Source organism: Zingiber officinale, chromosome 3B (assembly GCF_018446385.1).
Source record: "Zingiber officinale cultivar Zhangliang chromosome 3B, Zo_v1.1, whole genome shotgun sequence".
NCBI lineage: Eukaryota > Viridiplantae > Streptophyta > Magnoliopsida > Zingiberales > Zingiberaceae > Zingiber > Zingiber officinale.
The window spans coordinates 128,920,817-128,943,774 of record NC_055991.1 but is presented as its reverse complement, the minus strand read 5'-3'; the positions used below and the strand labels follow the sequence as shown (position 1 = coordinate 128,943,774).

The window sequence follows — 22,958 nt, the reverse complement described above, 5'->3', positions numbered from 1 at the left end:
ATATAAAATGTCTACTCAATATAATCATAAAGATCCTTAGGGATATTATCAAGGAGCGTCACTTGATCTGCAGCCGGGATGACGAGGGACTCGGGGAGTTGCCCCTTGGACTTCAAGTAGGTAGTGGTGGTGGTCAGGGCAAGGTCGAAAGCAGTGTACATCCACTCGCAAACTTTTTCTGAAAATTCGGGCGAGCGGATGTAATTCTGTCTCAGAGTAGCAACCCGGCTCGGCTTGGCCTCTTGGTATTCTTTGAAGGCCAATTGAGACGCGGCGAGGGACTCCTGCAAAGTTTTCAGCTCGTCTGCATGCTTGAGTGCGTCAGCCGAGCGGCCCATTTTCTCGCCATCGAGCTGATCCATCAGCTCCTTTACTTTCTGCTCTAGGCCCCGAGCCTCCACATTCTTTTTCTCCAGGTCGGAGATAGCCGTATTCTTCCGCTTGGTCGCCAAGCTTATCTTGTGATCCAGAGATTTTTTCACTCGCTCGAGCTCGACCAGATTGTGAGCCTAGTCGGCCATCTTCTTCTGCTCGGCCGCCAGCAAATCTTGAGCCTTCTTAAGCTCCTTATGCAGCTCAGAGTACGATGGGCCTTGAGAGCCGGACGGACCGACTGCCGCCTTCAGTTGGGCTAGTTCTTCATCCACCATGGCCAGGCGGTTGGAGACAGCAATCTCCTCCACCCATCTCTGACAAAAGAAATTAAAAGTTGTTAGTGGCCGATCGGAAGGAAGGCATACAAAACTTCGGAGAAAATAAACTTACCCCCGTGGCCTCCTGCATATGGCTATTGGCCAAATTTCGGAGGGGGATCAGCGCGACGCGCACCCGAGCGTCGGCCCACATCTCAGCTAGGGGCCCCTTCAAGGTGATGGTATGCTCGGGCGCGGTTGGTCGGTCGGCCTCTGGCAGCAGCTCTTCAGTCGGGAGATGCAGAGTTACCCGTATAGTGCGGCCATGACCGGGGGTCGTCTGACCGGCGGTCGGAAGAGGATCAGAGGCCGGCGCCGAGAACTGAGATCGAATGGTTGAACGTTGGACTGGTTGACGAGCGGGCGGAAGGGTGCTGACCGGAATAACCTCAATAGGGGCTGCCAGCTCGTCCCATTCAGAGGGCGTCTGGTCGGACGAAACAGCTTCGACCTCTGGAGCCTTGCCGCGAGCACTTGTAGTGGCTCGAGCTGACGGTTGAACCGCAGAGTGAGCTGATCGGAGGGGAGTCTCCACTCGGCGTCTTTTTTGGAGAGGCCGCTCTTCTTCCGGAGCGGAGCCTTCATCCCGAGCGAAAGGCTCTTGGCTGATAGTTGCTCCAGCCGCTGGCTCTTGGAGAGAAGCCTGAGCGGCCGACTCCCCAGCATGTGTCCCGCTCTCTTCTTCGTTTGAGTCGATTGGCTTGATGCCGAGCGTCTCCATTTCTTTGGCTGCCGCGGCTTCGAGCGCCGCCACCTTTCTCTTCAGAATACCAGCCATCACTGACTCCATAACGGTGTTCGCTGCAAAGGAAAATAGGGAAAATCAGTTAGCAATTAAAAAGAATTTACCAAGTTAAACTCTTACCGAAGCCGTTCGGCAGTGGGGCTATGATCGGACTCAAGCCGAAGATGTACATAACCCCTTCTGGAAGGAACTTGTTGATGTCCAGCCGCAGACCGGATAGCATGTTGGCGGCGTAGAGATAATCCGGTCGGGTCTTGAACTTTTTGAGCTCGGAGGAGAGGGGATTGCCGACCTGCCACTGGGTTCGGAAGGAAGCCCACCCGGGAAGGCGGATATAAAAGAAGAATTCCTTCCAATGTTTATTGGAGGAAGGCAATTTATTAAAGAAGACCAAGCCGGGCCAAACTTGGAACATATAGGTGCCCAACTCGGATTGCTTGGGGTAATAGAAGTAATAGAAGACCTCTGGCCGGAGGAGAATATTATGGATTTTGAAGAGGACGACTACACCACATAAAAGGCGGAAAGTATTGGGGACTAGGCTTCCGAGCGAGATGCCGAAAAAGTTGCAAACTTCTACAAGGAAGGGATGAATGGGAAAGCGTAGACCGGCTGTAAATTGGTCACGAAAAACACAAAATGATCCGCGCGGCGGTTTGTTTGGCCGAGCGGAGTCGGTGGGTATGATGATTTCAAGATTGGAGGGGAGGTCGAAACTGTTAATCAAAACATCGACGTCGCGCCGACCGAAGCGCGACTCCATGGTAGTGTACCATGGGCCGAAAGTTTCGTCTTCGGGTTGGGAAGATTGGGCCATTGTCCGAGCGGATGAAATAAAAAAAGATGAAACAGAGGACAAAAACAAGAAAAAGGGCACTGGAACAGTACCTCGAGGACGAAAACTGGGGAAAGCAACGCAAAGAAAGCGCAAGAACTAAAAGGAGAAAGAAGGAGTCTTACGACGAGGAAGGGACGCCGGAGATCGTCGGAGAGCAGGAGCGGGATCGCCGGAGCACCGAAACACCAGGGACAGAGGTTGAAATCGCCAGTGCAAATGCGGTGAAGACGGGAGGGCGAAGATTTTATAGGGGGGAGGTCGAGCGGCCTCCACCGTTGGATCCAGGTCACGGGAATCAGAGCGCGCATCGCGCCGTCCATTTCGAACCGCCTCGATCCCGTCAAAGCACCACGTCGCCGCCGTACGACTACGACAACACCGCCACGTGGCAGCCAGCCACTGGAACGCATTTAATGGGTGCGTGCTCGACCTTAATGACATAGATTGGCGAAAACTTCGAAGAGAAGCCGAGTAAAGCGACCGTTGACTGGCGTTTTAGCTACCCCCTGTGTTTCCGATCGGACGGTTGTTGCAGTGGGCCGCTCGGTTCAACTAACAGTCCAGTCAGTCGGACTAATCGCCTCCTTCGACTAGATTTGAAGGGGAGGCAAGTGATCCGGCGGTAAGAACAGGGGACCCCCCGTTCAGGGGAGTCAACGCCACGTGGAAGTCAAAGGGCCAGGCGGTCGGTAGGAGAAGGATGAACCGACCGGACACCCGAGAAAAGGTTGTATCAATCGGCCGACCGGAGAAGGGTTGGCCGACCGACCGACCGGCCGACCGGTGTCCAACTGATGGCAAAGGACGCCCCGGCGGGAGTTGGAGTTCCGGCGCTCGTTGAACAGGATCATAGGGTCGAGCGGATGGCACGCTCGACCGAAGACATAAGGCAGCATATTGTTAACAGCATCCACTGAGCACATTATCGAGAATCTCCCAAGTAGATCACTATATAAGACCGGCCGGACGTAAGGCGAGTGCTGGCCGGCCGGACGACCGGCGGGGAGTAAGGAGAAAAGGACAAGGGACATCTTCTGACAGCGGACATGCTCTATAATCCGGCCATACTTCAAATCTTACAACAAGGGGTTCTGCTGTCCCATCGAAGACATGCTTGGACTGTAGCAGTATGGTGTCAGGTAAGCCTTCTGACAAGCCCTTACTGAGGTATGGGCTGGGGACACGTATTCGCCTCGGTATGTGTGCATGAGCTCCTTCCCAGCTCTATATAAGGAGCCTCGCACTTCACCAGAGGTACGCGATATCATATACTCGAGGTCATTTGCTTGTTCGCTTACCTGACTTGAGCGTCGGAGGGTCGTCGCCGGGAACCCCTTCCCGGCCCGATTTCTGTACAGGTTCACCGGAGGTCCGTGCGGACAGTCAGGAGATCTACGTCAGCCACTTAGAGAGCGTCACGTGCCCAGCGTCCGTTGATTCAGTTTTCGGACAGGATCACTCACGATGGCAAAAAGGTGAATACGTTCACCCTTAGCGCCCTCGCCAACCCATCTCAGGGTCAACACGGAGGAGGTAAATCACGGGCGGCTACTAACCTTTTGAATAGTATTTAGCATATAAGGGAGATATTTGTCTCGGATTTACCAAGATTCGAATCTCAGACCTTATGATGATAACATTTTATGCGCTAATCACTAGATCCATCCGAGTAGACCTTTAATATTACGCTCACGCACATAAGCAATGATGAATTAACGCTGCTCTATATTTTTTTATTAATTTCCGTAGTAAAGAATAAGCCTCCTTTAGATGAGATGGAATATTTAAAGCCAGTGATCACTTTATTCAACATATATAGAAAATGGTGAAATTGTAAGTGCATTAAGCATTGGAAGGGACCGACTATAAAAAAAATTATTGATTGATCAGCAATATAATTAAAGAGAAATGCTTCCCAACTTCAAATTATAGCATCGTCTCGCTCTACCAAACCACAAATTAACTTCAACATCGGCAAGGCAAAAATATCGAAAAATGATTGTAAAATCTACTAATGCAACAAAATTGACGTGTCACTGGATGGAAGGGCAAAAGCTAATAATAAGCTGAGAGCCGAGCAAAAGATGAGAATTGCTTCCTTGCGATTCATGGAACTCGCAGAACCACCCACCATGGCGGTTGCGTCAGGACCAGTTGCCGGAGAAACGCCAGGCAGAGCCAATTCCCCCGACACCGGAGACTTCGGCGGCGACGGCTTCGGCGTAGGCAAAGCGCCACCTGCCTCCGGTGGCAGTGGCAACGGCGTTGGAGCAAGAAACAGATCGCGCATCAGTGTCGTTGGCGGCGGTGTCAATGAGGGCAGCTGAGGTTGCACTGCAGCATATGTGGAAACCACCCAGTGTTATTCAAACTAACAGAGAGACTGTGACAGAAACGAAGCAGAGAAGCTTAAAAAATTACCAGGGCAACGAGGTTGAAGCGACTTAGTCAATCTGCAAGATGAACTAATCAAATTAGCACTTCAATTTTGTTACGACATTGAAACAGTCCTTAATTGACTGATGCTTACTTAGTGACTATCGACCCGTTTACAAAACCACTATAGTTACAGGATGTGACATTGCAGCCAGCTCCGGTAGACTTGGTGGTGATGTTTCCCACTATGAGGCTGCTGCTTCTGCATTGCATGCTCGAGCACGACACTGACAGAGAAGCCGGCGTGCAGTACAAACTGCAAGGAAGTGGAAGTTACTTTGATCGATGAAATGTGAGCACAACAAGTTGCAAATTAGAGAGGCAGAGATTTGAAATGTTTACTTGAGATTTCCTGGTCCGCAGCTGCATTGCACACAATTATCAGCAGTAATGGCGTAAGTGCCATTCGCCACGATCATACCAAAATCTGAGGCGTAGTTCGAGAACCTTGATGGGCAAGCTACATTTGACAAGGACAGAGCTTTAATTTGAGCTAGGGACGCAGTCATGCTTCGAAGTAGTGGAGTGCTGAGCTAGATGTGTGTGTGTTTATATACCTGGCAAGGGGATAACGAGCACATCGCCGGGATTGATCGCGGCCGTGCTTCCTAACGAGTTGACATTCATGATATCGGTGACGGTGGTGGAGTACATGGCGGCGATGCTGGGGACGCTGTCCCCTGCTCTGACGACGTAGGAGAGGTAGATTGCCGGGAGGAAGTTGTCGGACAAGTTGAAGCAGGCGCATGGCAGGGGCACGACGAGCGTCCGTCCCACTTCGAGCGCCGCCGGGTCTGGGATGCCGTTGGCCTCCCTGATCTGGTCCGGAGTTGCGAGGCCACCGAAGACGGAGCCGGCGATGGAGGCGAGGGTGTCGCCCGGGCGAGTGCGGTAGCGCGCGGAGAGGGAGCGGCGGATGCCGTCGGCGCAGGAGCAGCGGGTGGGGACGCGGAGGAGGAGGCCGGCCGGCAGGATGCGGTCGGCTACGTCGGGGAAGGAGGGGTCGAAGGCGTTGGAGGCGAGAACCGCGAGGGGGTCGACGTGGAAGAGGGCGGCCACCTCGGAGAGCTTGAGGTCGGCGTAGAGGGTGTAGCCGAGGAGGGCGGGGCAGGAGTCGGAGCCGGAGCAGGGCTCGATGGTTGACTTGGAGACGCCGGCGGTGATGGAGAGGAGATAGATGAGCAGATGGAAGTGGCGATAGCAAGGGGAATCCTTCTCCATGGATTGGTGGGAATTGGGAGATGCTTTGCTTGGTGGATGGAGCAATTGGAGGGAAGGAATGGAGGGGAAAGGAAAAGAGAGACGAAAGGAAAAGGTTCTATCGTAACGGTCAACAAAGAGGACGAATATTTTAAATAGGAAATTATGTTCTTGTGATTTTATTTTTTTATTTTTTTTAAAAAAAATCTTTGGAAGGAGAGAAAGTTTGAGACAGCATGGAATGTGGGCTCTACTGGGCAACTAAAGCAAAGATTTTAGATTTTTTTTTCCTTTAATTTATGCTCATAAAGATTTATATTAAATGTAAAAATAATTTTAAAAATATACCTCTTATGTTTTATTTACTACGGGAGTAATAAAATTTAACTAATATTATTGATTTCATCGTGTATCAATAATTATTTTCTACAAGTACTTTATTAATTTGACCATCAATTCAATCTAAACACAGGACGACTAAACTATTAACATCTAACGAAAAGAGGCTTATGTAGAAAGGCCCAATTAAGATATTGGGCTAAGAGGGCTCTTGCGAGTACAATTTTTCTCAAATAAAGGTGATTGAGTAAAAAGGTTTATTTATCTATGTAGTGAACTTGCACCCTCATCAACGCCAACTATATAAATTATATTAACCCACACAAATTCATTTAACCTTTGCCGCTCCACAAATAATATGAAATGGCTTCGAGTAACAACTCTGCGCGTGGTAATATTATATATATAATTCTTTGCATAAATTCTGAAGCACATGTTTAAGAACGCCATGCTAATTTTATAATTTTAAGGAAAAATACCAAATTAAAGTAGTGCGCTTTTAATTTTATACGAAACTCCCATCATTTTTTATGAATTTATGGCAGGGTGCGTATATTATTCATCAGCATGACGACATCTACCCACTGCTGTACTCTTGGCTCCATAGAATTAGGGGTGTCTAAAATAAATATGATATACATTTAATTCTCAAGAAAATCTATCTGGTAGAAATCGATTATTGTCCTATAGAGTAAATCTTGCTGGTCAGAATCTGGTCAGCTAGAAATCTCTATCTCCCAATTAAAATGTATATATGGATATACATATAATTAATGTGGCCATATGAAATTACTAAAATACCCATACATATACATGCATGCATATATTCTAGCTGACTAAATTCTGACCATTTAACAATACCCATAAAACAATTCGGTCATCCGAATACCGATTCAGCCGTACGGACGACTTATACCTCAATCGAAGGTTTGAGATTTAGTGGCTGCCGCCAGCAATCATTATATCCCAATAAATGCAAACCCACGGCGAAAGAAATAGTCAAATCGACTCTTAATTCTTGCAAACAATTGTACAAGGACGAAAGTTTTAATGCCCAAAAAATCAAGGTCAGTGGAGCAATTAAGGGCATTCCTGGTGAGCCTTTTGGATTTTGTTTGGTTTTGGTGAAGATGTCGACGTTAGCCCTCAAATTAACTAGAAAATTATCAACGGATGGTGGTTCCGTACAATTATTTATGATTTTAAAAATTAAGGCAGCGTGCGAGATTTCCTTCCTCTACTTCTTCTGACTGTACTATTTAAGACACAGAAAATTAGGCGTCGATCGACTACAAGATCTTCACGCCAACCTTGAAAAAGAAGACGACTACAAGAGGATAATGCATAAAGATCATCAGTTAGGCTCAGGATTAGACGACGAAGACGACCATGCTATCGAGGACGAGGTGAGAGTTTAATTAAAAAAGTTTGCATCTCTCAAAACCTGTTTCTGAAAGCTTTTTATGATCTTGCAGTTGGGGATTTTGCAAGAGAAGAAGGAGAGGATGAAGGCGGAGAACAAGCTTCTGCGAGAGGTGATCGAGCGGACCTTCAACGATTTCCAAGCGTTGCGGACGAAGTTGGCAGGCATCCAGCAACAAAATCATCAAGAGGCATTAAAATTTTATATATACATAAAATCGATAACTGAGCTTAGATTTTGAAGTTCGGTATTGGCAATTACTAAATTTAGGAGCACCCAGTCTCTCTTCTTTCTCTGGGAGAGCAGAGCAGCTTCCAGGAACAGAAGAAGTCGTCGGGCGGGGGCAAAGAAATCCAACACTCTGCAGGCGATGGCAAGCAGTTGCGTTTATCTTTGAGCTTGCAAACCTACGCGAACCACGACGTCGACGATAACAACAACGATGTCAGGGAATTGAGAGAACTAGAGACAGAAGGTCAGAACAAGGGCAAGGAGTTGCCCCAAGTCACAAACCAAAGCATCAACCCAGCCAGTAGAAAAGCCAGGGTTTCCGTCAGAGTTAGATGCCAAGACCCTACTGTAAGAAGCTCCCTAGCTAGCTAGCTAGCATATACCAAAAATTATTGATTTTATCTCGAATATAATGGTCGATTAATTACTTATTTAATCAGTAGAGTACAATTGTAGATGAACGACGGCTGCCAATGGAGGAAATACGGGCAGAAGATGGCGAAAGGGAATCCATGCCCTAGGTCTTACTACCGATGCACCGTCGGGCCGGGATGCCCAGTTAGGAAGCAGGTACGTAATTATATATATAGCTTTAGATTTTTAACTGAAAACGGATGGCAACTTGCATGGAGGACATGTCGATCTATGTTTTTGAAAGCACAGGTACAGAGGTGCATGGAGGACATGTCGATACTGGTGACGACCTACGAAGGAACACACAACCACCCCGTCCCCGTCGGCGCCGCCACTGCCCTGGCTTTCACCGTGGCCCCCTCTGCTGCTAGCTTCATGTTAGCAAACGACAAGAGTCCACCGCCCTACTGCTTCAGCCCTTATTATTACTCTGAACACCCAGATTGTTCCTCCACCATCAGCAGCTTTGTCAACCCTGGCATGAGCTATTCCGGTATCTTAGCCGGTGCGGCAGGATCATCGCAATTTCGAGTTCCTTCTAGTATTAGATCCATCCCCTGCCTCTCAAACGATTATAGCCCTCGTAAGGATGAACGAACCATAGCAGAAAATGCTAGTGATGAGATTGCTGCACGCTCCAAGCTCATTCATCGACGAGGACAGTGAGTAAGAGCACTGTGAGCATATGTAAGCTTGACACTGCTCATTGCTTGACTTTTGCAGTGCATTAAAGTTTAAAAATCATTTCACGAAGGAAACCTGAACTTACATTATTGAAAGTTTGTGTGTTTGCGTTAATTACTTAGTTATTAGCTATTAATTAGTAGTTGGTAGCCACCATTTGGTTTTGTATACATTTAGAGTTCGATATATTTTAAAAGACAATTACAAAGTCTATGTTACGTTAGAAACCTTTCTAAGCAAACTGAAAGAAACTTGTTACGAGATCAATCATGGGATCGAGAAAATGTCAAAGATAGGTCTAGTAGTTGAAACCCATTTAGTCAACGCATATCACGTGCGTTAAAAGGAGTTGACCTCTGACAGATACAACTGTCCAACGAGTTGTACTTGCCTTCTAATGGAAAAATATATTAATTTCTAATTAGTAAAATAATTCACCACATAAGTTACTTTTGCTCTATTTTTATTTTCTAATAACCCCTAAAAATGAGCCTGGGCGGGCTTGACCAATCTGTGTTGGGCTCGACCCTGTTTAGCCGATGTTGGGCTAGTCTTGGTCCAGTAGAGCTGTGAAGTATTGGGCTCAATTTGATGGACTCATCCGTGTGGATGTGAAATTATCAAGTGGTGATGTATTTTGATTATTATATATACTCGCGTGTGTAATATAATACATTAAAATTATATTGATCTTTTATAATGAAATTATATTAATTAAAGTATTTTAGTATTAAAATACTAAAGTAGAGTCATTAGGGTAAAGTACCTCCTCCTAGGATTCCTGTGGGGCCAGGCCTAGGGGGCCGTTGGGCGGCGGGACCCGCCTTTTTGCACAATTAGGGTAAAGTACTTGACTTTTGAAAATCTGAATTATTTGGATTTTTGAAAATTCGAATTGTTTGGATTTTCGAGTGTCACCTTTACGATTTTCATATGAAAAAAATTAATTTAATTTAATATTATATTTATCTTAGTAAAAAAAATAAGAAAAATATATTTTTTAATCTTGTTGGTCTAAAATATTTATAGAAATTTCTTTGATAAAATTCATAATAATATATGCCGTAAGTAAAGAAAGAGATTTTTAATAAAATAATAATAATAAGATATACGTTATCATTACCCATACCAACAAAATAGGACACAAAATGATAGAGTTTGGTAGGTACAGTCGTCACCAAAATCTTAGACTTTAATCATCCACGTATCTAAATTGGCTTCCGCCAACAACAACTTCTAGCAAATTAACTAAAGCAAGCCAATCCACCTCATTGCTTACCGCAATTAGTCTTTTAATTAAATGGGTCAAACCCCAAGATGATATATGATCCCATTTTCTTGCGTGTTCTTCCCATCAAACACATTTATTGTCCATTTCACTCTAATTTTACCCTGTCTCCCTAAATCAATCATAAAGTTTATAGACTCACAGGGAGGGGAACACTCATTTACTGGCAAGATTATACGAGAAGAAAAAAATAAAATAAAATCTTCTTGAACTTAGCCTCTAGTAGGACTTTGCATAACCCTTCGAAGACTTTGGGAAGACAATATGAAACTACGATTATCTACAGCTAGAAATAAAGATGTCACGCAGATCATGCTTCTAATTAAATGTCACACAGATCATGCATCTAATTAAATGTCATATTTTTTCAATTTTACCCCCTTATATTTTGAAAATGCAATATTTTAAAAATACAATATTGTAAAATGTTGGACAAATATATATATTTTTTATATATTTTCTTGTGTGACAAGTAAGCTTGGCTGAGAAGCAATCCCCCTCGGGTGCGCTTCCGTCAAGTCAACCTTCTCCTTCCTTGTCGAATCTTGACTCAACGTGCGATGCGGCCAATGACGGCACAAAACCATCAAATCGATCTCCAAATTCCACCGCGAAGAATCTAGACCCTCTCCCAACTCAGCCATAAAAGCTCAGCGATCCCCACTTCCCTCCTTCATCACCTCACCGATCCATCTGATCTCTGCGACTGCTACCGCCACTACAACTGCAATTGTCATTTGTCGGGCGCAATCAGACATGGGGACTATGGTCGGTCATGTGGCACCGGGGTTCGGGTTCTTGGTCATCGGCCTCTGGCACCTCTTCAACCACGTGCGGCTCCGCTCGGTGCGCCCCGCCTCGTACGCCTCCCTCCCCTGGTTCCCGGCCGGAGCCGGCAAGCTCCGCCACTTGGAGCTCCACCTCATCGCCCTCGGCAGCCTCGCCTCCATCTCCATGGAGCTCGTCATCGGCCCTGAGAAGCACCAGCCCTTCGACGACGACGGCTCCATCCCCTCCAACCACCTCCACAACTTCGAGCACGCCGCCATCTCCCTCGCCCTGTTAGTCTACGCCGTCCTCGGCGTCGCCCTCGACCGCCTCCGCGCGCCGCTGCGCGACGAGCTCACGATGCTGCTGGCGGCCGCCGCCTTCGCGCAGCAGCTGCTGATGTTCCACCTCCACTCCGCGGACCACATGGGCGTGGAAGGGCAGTACCACCGGCTGCTGCAGACCGTTATCGCCGTCTCGCTGGCCACCGCCCTTTTGGCCGTGGCCCGCCCGAGGAGCTTCCTGATCAGCTTCGTGAGGTCGGCCAGCATCGCCTTCCAAGGGGTGTGGTTCGTGGTCATGGGGTTCATGCTGTGGACGCCGGGCCTCATCTCCAAGGGGTGCTTCATGAACCTGGAGGAGGGCCACCGGGTCGTGCGCTGCCACACCACGGAGGCGCTCGACCGGGCCAAGTCGCTGGTCAACCTCCAGTTCAGCTGGTTCATGACCGCCTTCGTCGTTTTCTGCGTCCTCTTCTATCTGCTCGTCACCAGGGCCTATCCGGAGGAGCCACGGTACCTTCCCGTGGTCAAGGAAGAAGGCGGATCCCACGACGAGGAGGAAGAGGAGATGGACTTGGAATCGCAGAAGCTGATGGAATCTGCGAGCTTCGCCCGTATGGGAAAAGGACTCATCAGGGCTATGGAGCTCGAGAGGTAAACTAATTAAGGATGGCAGGCAGCAACTCAATGTACAGTGATTTGTTAAACTATTGGATAGCCTCTGCTTAGATTTCTCCATTTCTCTTCTATTTGTATTGGCTTTCGATCGGTGATCAAATGGATTCCGCTTCAAGGCGTTTCATGTGGCTTGGCGTGTACGATTTAAAAAGGCGGTTTGTTGGATTTTCTGGGGGTGTTCACTTATGGCTTGAGACGAGTTGTCATGATTAGGGATGATAATGGCTTGGGGCTGGAGAAGATTTGTCATCTCCGTCTTTGAATTATATCTCTGTATCTATCTTCGATTTTGTTTAATAGGGAAATCTCTATCTCTAATTTCATGGAGATTAAATTCTCATTTACTTTTCATCTAATATTTATTGAATTAATCAGTTATTCCTCATCCTGTATCGGTGTATCCATCCTCATCTCCTATCCCTGTCCCATTTAAATGCAGAGATTTGAAAAATTTTTGAATTCATATTTGAAAATTCTCTCGGAATCCTCTTCCATTTTGGATTTTGAATCCGAATTCACGAAGAAAATTATTGTCCCTAGTCATAAGTCACAACATTCATATTTATTTACCTTTTAAGAGAATCCGATCTGAATTTTATGCTTTTCACGTAAATTTTCTGTAAAGCCAAACCCGATGGGCATGGAGAGGAAAGTAACAGAAATTATTTAATAAGGTTAGTTCACTTACTAAAGGGTGATTTCGTTTACTCCGAATGATCTCAAAGTGAAATAGAAGGATAAATTATGATACCAAACAGTGTCCTAAATAAAAAATTTGAGTACCAATTCGGCTGCAACAGCTAGGTTAGTTCGCTTGTGCAACGATGTATTGTTGCTCCACGTGTACACTCATGGTCACTGCTAAAAACAAATATTCTTCATTTAATTTGTTAAAGTGGGCATTGAAATCTCAGTGCCAATTAACTATGAAAATATCAAACTTAATCTATCTTTAAACAAAATGATTAATAAGATTGGATAACATTGGTGATCGATTCGGTTGTATAAAAGTTTTTTATTGGCCATTAAAATAAATCGGGTCCTTTAATTGTGTAACTCATTTGGAGAAAATTTTTTTATAAATTCGTCATAGTTGGGACTTAAACCCCTGTACCTGGGTGACAACCTAGATGCTCTGCCACTGCATCATAATCCCGGGAGCAAACTTAATTTATCTTAGCCATAGAAGAAAGATGCCATTATGTTCCCTAATCACATTAATTAGAGTATTTGAATATTTTAAGTTGTCAATGGGTTTCATGCCTCAGGAGAAAAATTTCTATAAATTCGTTATAGTTAGAGATTTAACTATAAATATCTGGATGATAATCTGAATATCTTATCATTTACTATAATCCCGGAGGCATCATTTTAAGTTGTCAATTGTGTAAAAGGAGAAATGCTCGCCCCTAGTCCTCCCGTCAATCAATCCCACAGTTAACATAGAGAAGGTAAATCACGGATGATACAGATAACCAAGGCCTAGGAGAAGACATGCTCAGATACGTCAAATTTTGACCCTAAGACTTCATATGATAACATCCTATATATTAACCACCGCATCATCCCGAGGATACTGATTTTAAGTTGTCAACATGAAGATATACTTTTAATTTATTTAACCTTGTAATTATTATACCATCATCATTAGTAATGATGACATCATCTATATTAATACGGTACATAAAGGCAGGGCTCAATAAGGTCAGACAATCAGAAGTCATGGGGACGTGCCAGTCAGAAGTTAAGGAGATGTAACAGTCAGAAGTCAAGGGGACGTGACAGACATATGTCAAAGGGGAGTGATAGCCAACAATTAGGAGGGGAAAGAAGGAGTTAGACCGTTTGACGTCATCAACTGTATAATTTTCGGTCGGGTATAGACAGATCAAGATTCCAGATCTGAGACATAAGGTGTAGCCGGGGGTAATACCTGACCTGCCTCGACTGGTTGGGTTTTATCAGCTCGGTCCGCATAACCAGACCTGATATTTTTAGTACAGATAACTCCCGGTCAACTCTTTAGCGATTCAAATGAGAAAGATGGAGTTCTCACCACAGCTCGTTCTTCTCATCAAGACTCGAGCCAGACGTTATACCCAAACGATCATCTCGAGCTACCCATAGTCAAACCTGGGCTGGAGAGAAAGTACTAGGTGACAATGATGTCAGAGAATCGTAACCTCTTGTCAGGGAATAACTGTCATACGTCAGGGAATATTCTAATGGTCTGTTATCAACTGCGAATAGAACCTTCTTGCAACCAATGAGAGGACACCACGTGTCATCCATCACCCGATATGTTCTGACACTCGACATTCTCTGACAGCGATTAGACTCTGAAGGTACACAATATCATATAAAAAGGGAGGTCTTCTCTCTCAAGCAGGTATACTCACTCGCACATTTACACTTGCCTTCTAAATTTCTTTTTTCCTTCGTACACTGTTCTTCTGGGGAAAAAGTTTTTGACTTGAGCATCGGAGGGTTTGCGTCGGGGACTTTTCCTTGGTTTCAGGTCTCTAATGTTCCGTGCGCTTGTCTGAGTGTGCGCAAAGTCTAAGTACCGCCAGTTAGATTATCGCCGTCCTTCAGTTCCACGCGGTGGTCTATTTTTCGATGCACATACGCCACGTGTATCCGAGTCACCTCTCGTTTAACACCGATGACATCTCAGTCGACCTTCGTCTGACTCATATTTCAAACAAGATTATATATAATTAATATTAATAATGATACGATTTACGTACATAGTAAATACAAGATTATATATAATTAATATTAATAATGATACGATTTACGTACATAGTAAATACAAGATTATATATAATTAATATTAATAATGATACGATTTACGTACATAGTAAATACGAGGTCCTAGAAAATTTTCAAGGCATATTGTAAGTCTTAAGCTTCTATAATCAAAAATAAGATTTATATTGAGGCTAAAATTTTTTCACTTTAAATATAGATGATCCATCAAAGAGTAATGTCATCCATTTCTTTTATACTATTATAAACATCATTTGAATATAAATTTTCTCTATATCAATTCAAATTAAAATATGAAAAAATATTGTACCCAATTAGACCAATAAAAAGATTGGAGCGTCGATTCGGATTGGACGGATTCAGGTTGGATTAGAATAAAAATTTTATAAAAAAAATTATCAATTCTAATTCAACTCAAATTTAAATATAATTAAAAATTTTTACATTCAAATCTTACCCGGATAATTTTACAAATCCAAATAACCTGATTATATATATATATATATATATATATATATATATATAGAATTGTTACTCTACGGATTTATTCCTACGGAATCGCTACGGACTGCTCAGGTGGCATATCCCCGTCAGTTTTTTGACATCCGCGTCATTCTTTTAATTTTTTTTTTTCCCCTTTTATTTTCCTCTCCCCGTGCGATTCTCCAAGCTCCGCGCCCTCGCCGTGCCCGCAGCCACGCCTTCGCCTCGCGATTCTCCGCAGCCGCTGCCTCGCCGTGCGATTCTCCAAGCTCCGTAGCCACAAGCGATTCTCCGCAGTCGCGCCCTGCCTCGCCGTGCGATTCTCCGCAGCCGCGCCCTGCCTCGCCGTGCGATTCTCCAAGTCGTGCCCTCCCTAGGGCCACAACAATCTCTCTCCACACCCTGCCTCGCCGCGACATCGAGCTTCCTCGTGACGTCGACCGCCGCCGCACTGAGACCTCAACCATCCCTCGCCCCCTCCCTAGGGCCTCCCTCACTCGCTGCGACGAAACTAGGTTTTCCAAGTTGAAGTGGTCACTCGTTGGATCGTCGGGACTGCTGAAGTGAAATAGCCGAGGAGAGACGGGAAAGGCAGCAGCAAGAGCAGGAGCTTGCTAAGCACATAGCCGAGGAGGATGATGATGATTTCTAAGCAAGTCAATAGTAATTCAGATGCTATAGGGGACCATGTTTTTGAAATTGCAGTAACTGATAAGATTGTGTTTTATTTTTTCTTCTCAATTTGTCATATTTTGAGAATGCAAGCTCCAGAAAATACTGAATTCTCATTTCATGCCACTCAATGATGCTTCACCTATAGGCTACTCCCTGACCTCTCTCGCTGCGACACTTTCCCTCTTCAGCGACGCCCTGTTTCTGGATTTCCTTTTGGTGTGTTGATTGTTTGTTAATGGTTGTGTGCTGGGCTTGTATGGCTTATTGAAGATGTTTGCAGTGTTGTGCCAAGGAACATGTGTGCAGTTTCGTTTTTATCTTTGATTGGAGTTGGAAGCTTTTAAAATTTATGTGGGTACATGATGATGTTATGGTGGAGCTCTGGTTTTGTATCTCATCCTGACAAAGAAAAGAGCATACCACCTATTTGGCATTCTATCAAACTTTATGTATGAAGATCATTGATAATAAGACCAAATTGTTATGACCATTAAAAATTTTGAATAATTGCAATCTTGAGTATAGAAATTGAGAAGTTTCGTTGATTAACTGTCTTTTGAGTATCTACTGTTTCACGAACATACATGTGCCAGATGTGGATGAAGCATCATCATCATGATAAACAAATTATGTTTCATCCCAATTAGAATTCTATAACAAACTCAAAATTCCTCTTTAACATGCACCTCGTAGGAGTTGTTTGTTTTCCTTGACTAGGCTCTTCATTTTATTGCTCTTTCCTGTGAAGCAACTTCAACTTGGAAAAGTAGCATTGTGAGGCAAAATAGTATTGTGAAGAAAAAAAAATGTTAAATTGGGAAAAGATAATTATCTTACTGATGTATAAGTAAATTTGCAGAAAGTTAGAAGCACTGATATATATAATACTTATCAAATCCAAATTCCACCGATGGAATTATAATCCTTAGCAATTAGAAAACATGAAAGATATTATGTGAAAGGTGAAAATATCCTTGACCAAGAGAATAAAAAAAAAAAGAAAGACATGCTTGTAGCATAGTCGATAAGTTAATTCAACATATTCAGATGAAAAACAAAATATTTGCGGAATTATTTGACAATGTTATCCATCAATAATCAAAGACCTTGAACTTGTAGTTAATCAATCAATGAAAGAAGATCATTTGTTTCATATAATATAATGGTCTAATGCTTTTATTTCTTTCTATTCTCCTAGTTGTTCATAGATCTCAATCAAAAGAAGATCCGAACAAAACACATATTATGCAGAATTCATACTGAACTTCACCACAAATTAGGTTAATCAAGTAGACTCTTATTAAAACATATACCACATATATTAAGCAAAATACATACTCTAGAAATATGCCTTCACAATTTAGCACAACTATTAAGAAACTCATTCACATAAACAGTGATTATAAAATCAAAAGTCGCCTTGTAACTTCCATTTTGTGAATATAGCATAGCATTCATCCATGCAACGAGAGTGTTGTCATGATGGAACTAGGAGCTAGAGCAACATTGAAATAAAGCAACACATGCTAAACTTGCAGGAAAGACAGAGAGGCTTGTATTATTTCCAACCTTGTATGAAAGCATCCAACCTTGTTCCAACTGCATAGTACTTGAATGTTAGATATCCATATGATTTAACACATCAGAATAAAACAAAGTTGATAAAGTGTCATACCACATGCAAGTTTTAAGCAAGTCATTAAATTGTATTTCGACAACAAAATATCAAAAAGTGAAGCATCAGCTGTCTACAAAATTTAAAAGAGCAAGTTAAAAATTATATTTGCATTACTGAACTAGCTCAATAAAAGCAAGATGAAATGTACTTTGTAATTGTGCAAACAAAGGAAATAGATGATTACCAGCCATAGATAATTATAAATATCCTACCGCATGTTATTAGAACCTGCAGACATAAAGATAATTAATAACTCTATTTTCTAAATCAACCACTATAATTTAATAAAATAAAACTTTGATAGTACCAGCTAAAGATGTCAAATCTGCTTCATATGTGTCGTCAATGCTATTATGATAATTACCTTCAGTTGATCTGAAAATCGACATATCATCATATTTACATAATGTAATTAAAAAAAAAATTGAGTGTGCAAGTAAAATTATAATAGAAATGCAGAATTAATGGACACATACTTTTGTTGCAAAATTGGACAGTTGCGTTTGTCATGTGACACACCTCGATGCCCGCATTCACGACATATCCTGGACCTTGAGATTGACTTCTCTTTTGATGATTTCAATCTCTTCCCACATCCCTTTGTTCTTACTGAAGAAGGATCAATAATACCAAGGCTATCATCCATGGATTTCTTCCTTTGACTTCCATCAACGCATATTTTACTATTGTTCATCTCTTGAATTTTGTTGTAGATATAATTGAATTGTTCATCCAAGAAGGCTGTCCCCTCATCAGTTAAAGATGCATTATCAATTAATATTGAAGCTTTAGAGGATAACCTCGAGTGTCTCGACATCAAAAACCTTTCTGGATCTGGATCATCAATAAAATTTGGCTCTCCCAAAGCATATATTCCTCCAACCTTTGCATCTTGTGTCCATCGTTTGAGTATATACATATCAGGCAAATGAAACACTTGGTTGATACGAAAAAATGCTAACATATGCCTACATGGAATGCCCTCAAACTCAAATTTTGTACAGTTACATGATATGTAGTCCCTCTGTTTATCATGTGTGAGCAACCTTGGTTTGGAAGGAAGAACAACTTTGAAATTGCATCACACGGTAAACCACTGAGTCAACTCCTGTAAATGCCTGTTGCACATAATAACCATGACTCTCAGTCATTTCACTTTGAAACTCCAACCATTTTTTTTGTGTGTAAATTTTAACCATTTGAGTTTCCATTGGCCAGTTTGTCTTAATCTTGGGTTGCTCATTCATATCAATATGGTCTGCAACTAACTCATTATGTCTTTGGTGTCTCAGTGCCCTATTGAAACGGGTGATAAAATCCATCAATGAGTTTTTATTTGAGATATATCTCTTGAAAAATGAATGTGAGCTTTCAGATCTCTGACTACTTGACATTCCAGCACAAAATATATGTCTAAAATAAACTGGCACTCACTTTTGTCGTAATTCATACATCGACGACAACCAATCGTTCTTCTCCAAGTTAGCACACTTGATAACCTCTTCCCATGACTTTTCAAATTCATCAGGTGTCCTAGAATTTGCAATGACATTCTTTATGCTTTGATAGTGATTTTGAAAAGTTAAAGAGTGTAATTTATCTGGGAATTTGTTCAATATGTGCCACAAACAATATCGATGCACTGTATGAGGGAAAACTTATGCAATGACTTTCGTCATAGCAGGATCCTGATCAGTGATGATAACATTTGGTGGACTTTTAGGCATGACTTCTATAAACTTCTTAAACAACCAAACAAAAGACTCAGTTTTCTCATCACTTAAAAACCCACAACCAAAAATAATAGTCTGATGATGATGATTAACTCTTACAAATGGTGCCAAGATCAAGCCATATTTGTTGGTGTTATATGTCGTATTAAATACAACTACATCACCAAATACACTATATGCCCTCCTTGATACATGATCAGCCCAAAAACAGTTAATAAATTTGTTATCTGAATCAGTCTTGTAATCAAAGAAAAAAGCAGAATTCTTTTCTTGCTCAGATGTAAATAACTCGATCAGTGTTTCGACATCGATACCCTTTTGTTCATCTCTTAGGTTTTTCTCAAAATTTCTAATATCTCTTTATGTGCAACCTACCCTCTCAGGTCCTCCATACTCAATCTCCAATAATCGCATTTGTTGACAAGTTGGTATATCGACCTCTGAAAATTGTTTGGTCAATGTTCTCTTTGCTGCTGAAACATTACGATGTGAACGTAGTAAATGCACCTTTGATGGAGTCGAGAGTGGATGATTATGGGTTTCTACGAAGTTACTGACAATCCAATTAGGTCCAGTCTGTTTCTTGACAAGTGCAATATTTGACTTACAACCTGTTTTAACTGTTCCACGTGCTCTTTCCCTTTTCAGTTGATCAGGTTTTGCATGTTTAACATTCCGCATTAGATCTGTATGCCCTTCTTTAAAGCATACAATTTGTTTCCACATTACTTCATTTGTCATCTTATTTTTCTTGCTTGTGTTTATCCTTGAACTAAATCCAGCTTCTCGTGCATATTGATTATAAAATGAATATGCCTCCTCTAGTGATGAAAATTCCATCCCAATTTTTGGCTTTCGATCATCTGCAACTTGGGGAATGTATTCCTGATCATCAACTCTATTTTCTTCCATTTCTGGGGAATGTCATATTATATTTGAGAAGAGATAAGTAGATAAATAAATAAAAACTACAACGTATTTCAATTTAAACTCAAAATTGCAAGTATTAGACCATTAGACCATTTGATAAAACTATAACTTATTTCAATTTGAATTTCTATCATTTGATAATTTGTCAGATTTTTAGCTACTTCGATAAAAAAAAAACTAATTAGTACCACTATAGGCTTTCAAAAAAAAAAATGATGACCAAGCTATGTGAAGATCCTGCTCTATAAATTGTCAAATTGAATTCACATGTCAATCCAATTGTTAGATGAATCACACTCTTTTTAGATGTTTGAGAGAATTATGCAGTTTAGAAGAGTGGCATTACAAATCAATCCTGCTACTCCATATTATATATGGAATTTTGTGAGATTATCAGAAAAGAAAAGTTCAAGAAATACTACAATCTTGAAGTAGTTTAATTAGCATTTATATAAGGAGATAAAATAGATTTAGTTTGTATGCATATATTCAAAGATGAGCAATAAACTCTGCATAGGTGATTTGAACTAATAAATATAAGTTAACATGATTTAAACCAATAAGAAATTGGATTTTCCTAGTGACATAATATTGTGCAGAGTTTAATGGTGGAATAAAATCCATATAAGCAACCAAAAACTCACTATGACATAGCTTATAAAATGGAACCTCCTATTGCAATTTCAAAAGATCAACTCCATTCCACTGTCATGGAATTTAGTATTTTATCAAGACACCACATTGTAAAAGCTGATTTTAATACTAGATTACCTTCATATCTCAACTCCTAGGGTTATATCTATTTTAACACTCGAACCATGAAACTCTTGGGGGCAAAACTATTCCAGCTATCAATATTGTTTGCCTATTTGTTTAATCTTTTATACTTCTACCAAATCCCACAACAAAAGCTACACCACCAGGTTCCCCATTGAAATCATTAGTGTGCCATTTTGTAAATATGGTTGATGCAAAACATTTTAATCAAAACCACTTCATTAGCCCAGAAGAAATATGATCTGGTTATTTTAGAAGAAAGAATTCCACTCTGGTTTTGTATCATCAACCAATACAGTTATCTGATTGCATAAAGAATGATTGAATTATCATACCTGTCTAGTACCAGTGATGAGAAGAAGAATGAGACCAGAAAATATGAAACAACAGCGGCAAGGGAGCTTCATCGCGGCGAGGTATGTGTGGGGAAACCCTAGTTTCGCGAGGGATGGTTGAGGTCTCGGTCCCGCGGCGGTCGGCGGCACGATGAAGCTCGATGTCGCGGCGAGGGAGGGTGCGGCGAGATTGTTGTGGCTACGGAGCTTGGAGAATCGCACGGCGAGGTATGTGTGGGGAAACCCTAGTTTCGCGAGGGATGGTTGAGGTCTCGGTCCGTCGGCGGTCGACGGCACGATGAAGCTCGATGTCACGGCGAGGCAGGGCGCGACTGCGGAGAATCGCTTGTGGCTACGGAGCTTGGAGAATCGCACGGCGAGGCAGCGGCTGCGGAGAATCGCGAGGCGAAGGCGCGGCTGCCGGCACGGCGAGGGTGCGGAGCTTGGAGAATCGCACGGGGAGAGGAAAATAAAAGGGGGGAAAAAAAAGAATGACGCGGATGTCAAAAAACTGACGGGGATATGCCATCTGAGCAGTCCGTAGCGATTCCGTAGGAATAGATTCGTAGGCTAATAATTCTGTATATATATATATATATATATATATATATATATATATATATATATATATATATATATATATATATATATATATATATATATATATATATATTATTTTTCTTATAATTTTTATTTTTATCTCAATATTTCATCATTATCCTATTAATTAGAATCGTCAATATAAATTGAATTGATTGATCCCTTCTATTAAATAATTTAAAAGGATTGAATTAAAAATTTACCGACCTATTTAAAGATGAGTCTAATTGGGTCGACCGCCTAGTCCATAGATTGATGAATTTTTTAGATTTCATCTGCCTAATCGGTAATATAAATTTGAATTTTTTAATATTTTTTATATAGTTTTTTATTTTGTTGGAGTTTTACCGTTTTATGACAGACGTTATCAGTTTAGCTTCACATGCGAAGATGAAGAATATATTCACCATTTTTCATACAAGCTATATGAAATGACATCCTTGGGGTTATGGTACAGTAATGATAGGATATTTAAATTGTCATCTAGTATTAGTGATTTGAGTTTAAGTTATAATGAATTTGTAGAAATTTTTTCTTCAAATAGGACAAATAACTAAAGGATATTGAGCTCCTGGATTGTCCGCTGCGAGCGCTTCCCGATTTATTCTGATAACCAGTAAAAATTTTTCATAAAACCGGATCAATCACTCCAGACTCAACGTTACTCAGCCTAATTAATTAATTATTTATTTTTATATGAAATGATCATTCATTCTTTCTTCCACGGAAGAATTGGCAAGCTCCTTTCGTTGGATAAAGATTTTTGATAGAATTGTTTGTAACTGCTATTCTGTACTCTGTTATACATTAGTTTTTGTTTTTCCGATGGGTCTATTAGCTGATTGAGTTTGAATTAAAAATTTTCAGCCAGTCCAACGCCACCAAATAACTGATTCATCATATGTCAACCCGTCACAAATCGGCCTATTTAATAGCTTTACTACTATAGCATCTTAAT

The 22,958-nt window shown here is 41.9% G+C and overlaps 5 protein-coding genes across 8 annotated transcripts; 2 read left to right on the top strand and 3 right to left on the bottom strand.

Annotated features, from left to right (window-relative positions):
- Nucleotides 1-4,168: 4,168 nt before the first annotated feature.
- LOC121967691 (lysM domain-containing GPI-anchored protein LYP6-like) lies at nucleotides 4,169-5,998 on the bottom strand. Its single transcript, XM_042518073.1, has 5 exons — nucleotides 5,269-5,998; nucleotides 5,054-5,171; nucleotides 4,806-4,967; nucleotides 4,697-4,728; nucleotides 4,169-4,609 (listed from the first exon to the last, which is right to left on the bottom strand). Exons 1-5 carry the CDS (start codon nucleotides 5,930-5,932, stop codon nucleotides 4,287-4,289), a joined length of 1,299 nt encoding a protein of 432 aa, XP_042374007.1. The 5' UTR covers nucleotides 5,933-5,998; the 3' UTR covers nucleotides 4,169-4,286.
- Nucleotides 5,999-7,499: 1,501 nt separating this feature from the next.
- Nucleotides 7,500-9,171, top strand: LOC121967692 (probable WRKY transcription factor 9). Of its 2 annotated transcripts, XM_042518075.1 has the most exons (5): nucleotides 7,500-7,656; nucleotides 7,726-7,863; nucleotides 7,944-8,252; nucleotides 8,361-8,474; nucleotides 8,568-9,163. In XM_042518075.1, exons 1-5 carry the CDS (start codon nucleotides 7,591-7,593, stop codon nucleotides 8,982-8,984), a joined length of 1,044 nt encoding a protein of 347 aa, XP_042374009.1. In that variant the 5' UTR covers nucleotides 7,500-7,590; the 3' UTR covers nucleotides 8,985-9,163. The 2 variants fall into 2 exon arrangements, with proteins under 2 accessions (XP_042374009.1, XP_042374008.1); XM_042518074.1 differs by having other exon boundaries at nucleotides 8,361-9,171.
- Nucleotides 9,172-10,913: 1,742 nt separating this feature from the next.
- On the top strand, nucleotides 10,914-12,146 carry LOC121967693 (transmembrane protein 45B-like). Its single transcript, XM_042518077.1, has one exon. The coding sequence runs from the start codon at nucleotides 11,047-11,049 to the stop codon at nucleotides 11,995-11,997; it is 951 nt and encodes a 316-aa protein (XP_042374011.1). The 5' UTR covers nucleotides 10,914-11,046; the 3' UTR covers nucleotides 11,998-12,146.
- A 4,327-nt stretch (nucleotides 12,147-16,473) lies between these two features.
- Nucleotides 16,474-18,868, bottom strand: LOC121967690. 3 transcript variants are annotated; one of them, XR_006107829.1, is made up of 5 exons: nucleotides 18,102-18,868; nucleotides 17,933-18,000; nucleotides 17,810-17,853; nucleotides 17,623-17,695; nucleotides 16,474-17,546 (listed from the first exon to the last, which is right to left on the bottom strand). XR_006107829.1 is itself a non-coding variant. In XM_042518072.1 (4 exons), the coding sequence occupies exons 1-3, from the start codon at nucleotides 18,587-18,589 to the stop codon at nucleotides 17,834-17,836; spliced, it is 576 nt and encodes a 191-aa protein (XP_042374006.1). In that variant the 5' UTR covers nucleotides 18,590-18,868; the 3' UTR covers nucleotides 16,474-17,695; nucleotides 17,810-17,833. The 3 variants fall into 3 exon arrangements, 1 of the variants encoding a protein (XP_042374006.1); XR_006107828.1 differs by having other exon boundaries at nucleotides 17,623-17,853; XM_042518072.1 differs by having other exon boundaries at nucleotides 16,474-17,695.
- Nucleotides 18,869-18,899: 31 nt separating this feature from the next.
- Nucleotides 18,900-22,410, bottom strand: LOC122055225. The gene is made up of 3 exons (XM_042616595.1): nucleotides 22,349-22,410; nucleotides 21,401-21,929; nucleotides 18,900-20,272 (listed from the first exon to the last, which is right to left on the bottom strand). Exons 1-3 carry the CDS (start codon nucleotides 22,408-22,410, stop codon nucleotides 20,180-20,182), a joined length of 684 nt encoding a protein of 227 aa, XP_042472529.1. The 3' UTR covers nucleotides 18,900-20,179.
- Between the last annotated feature and the right edge of the window lie 548 nt (nucleotides 22,411-22,958).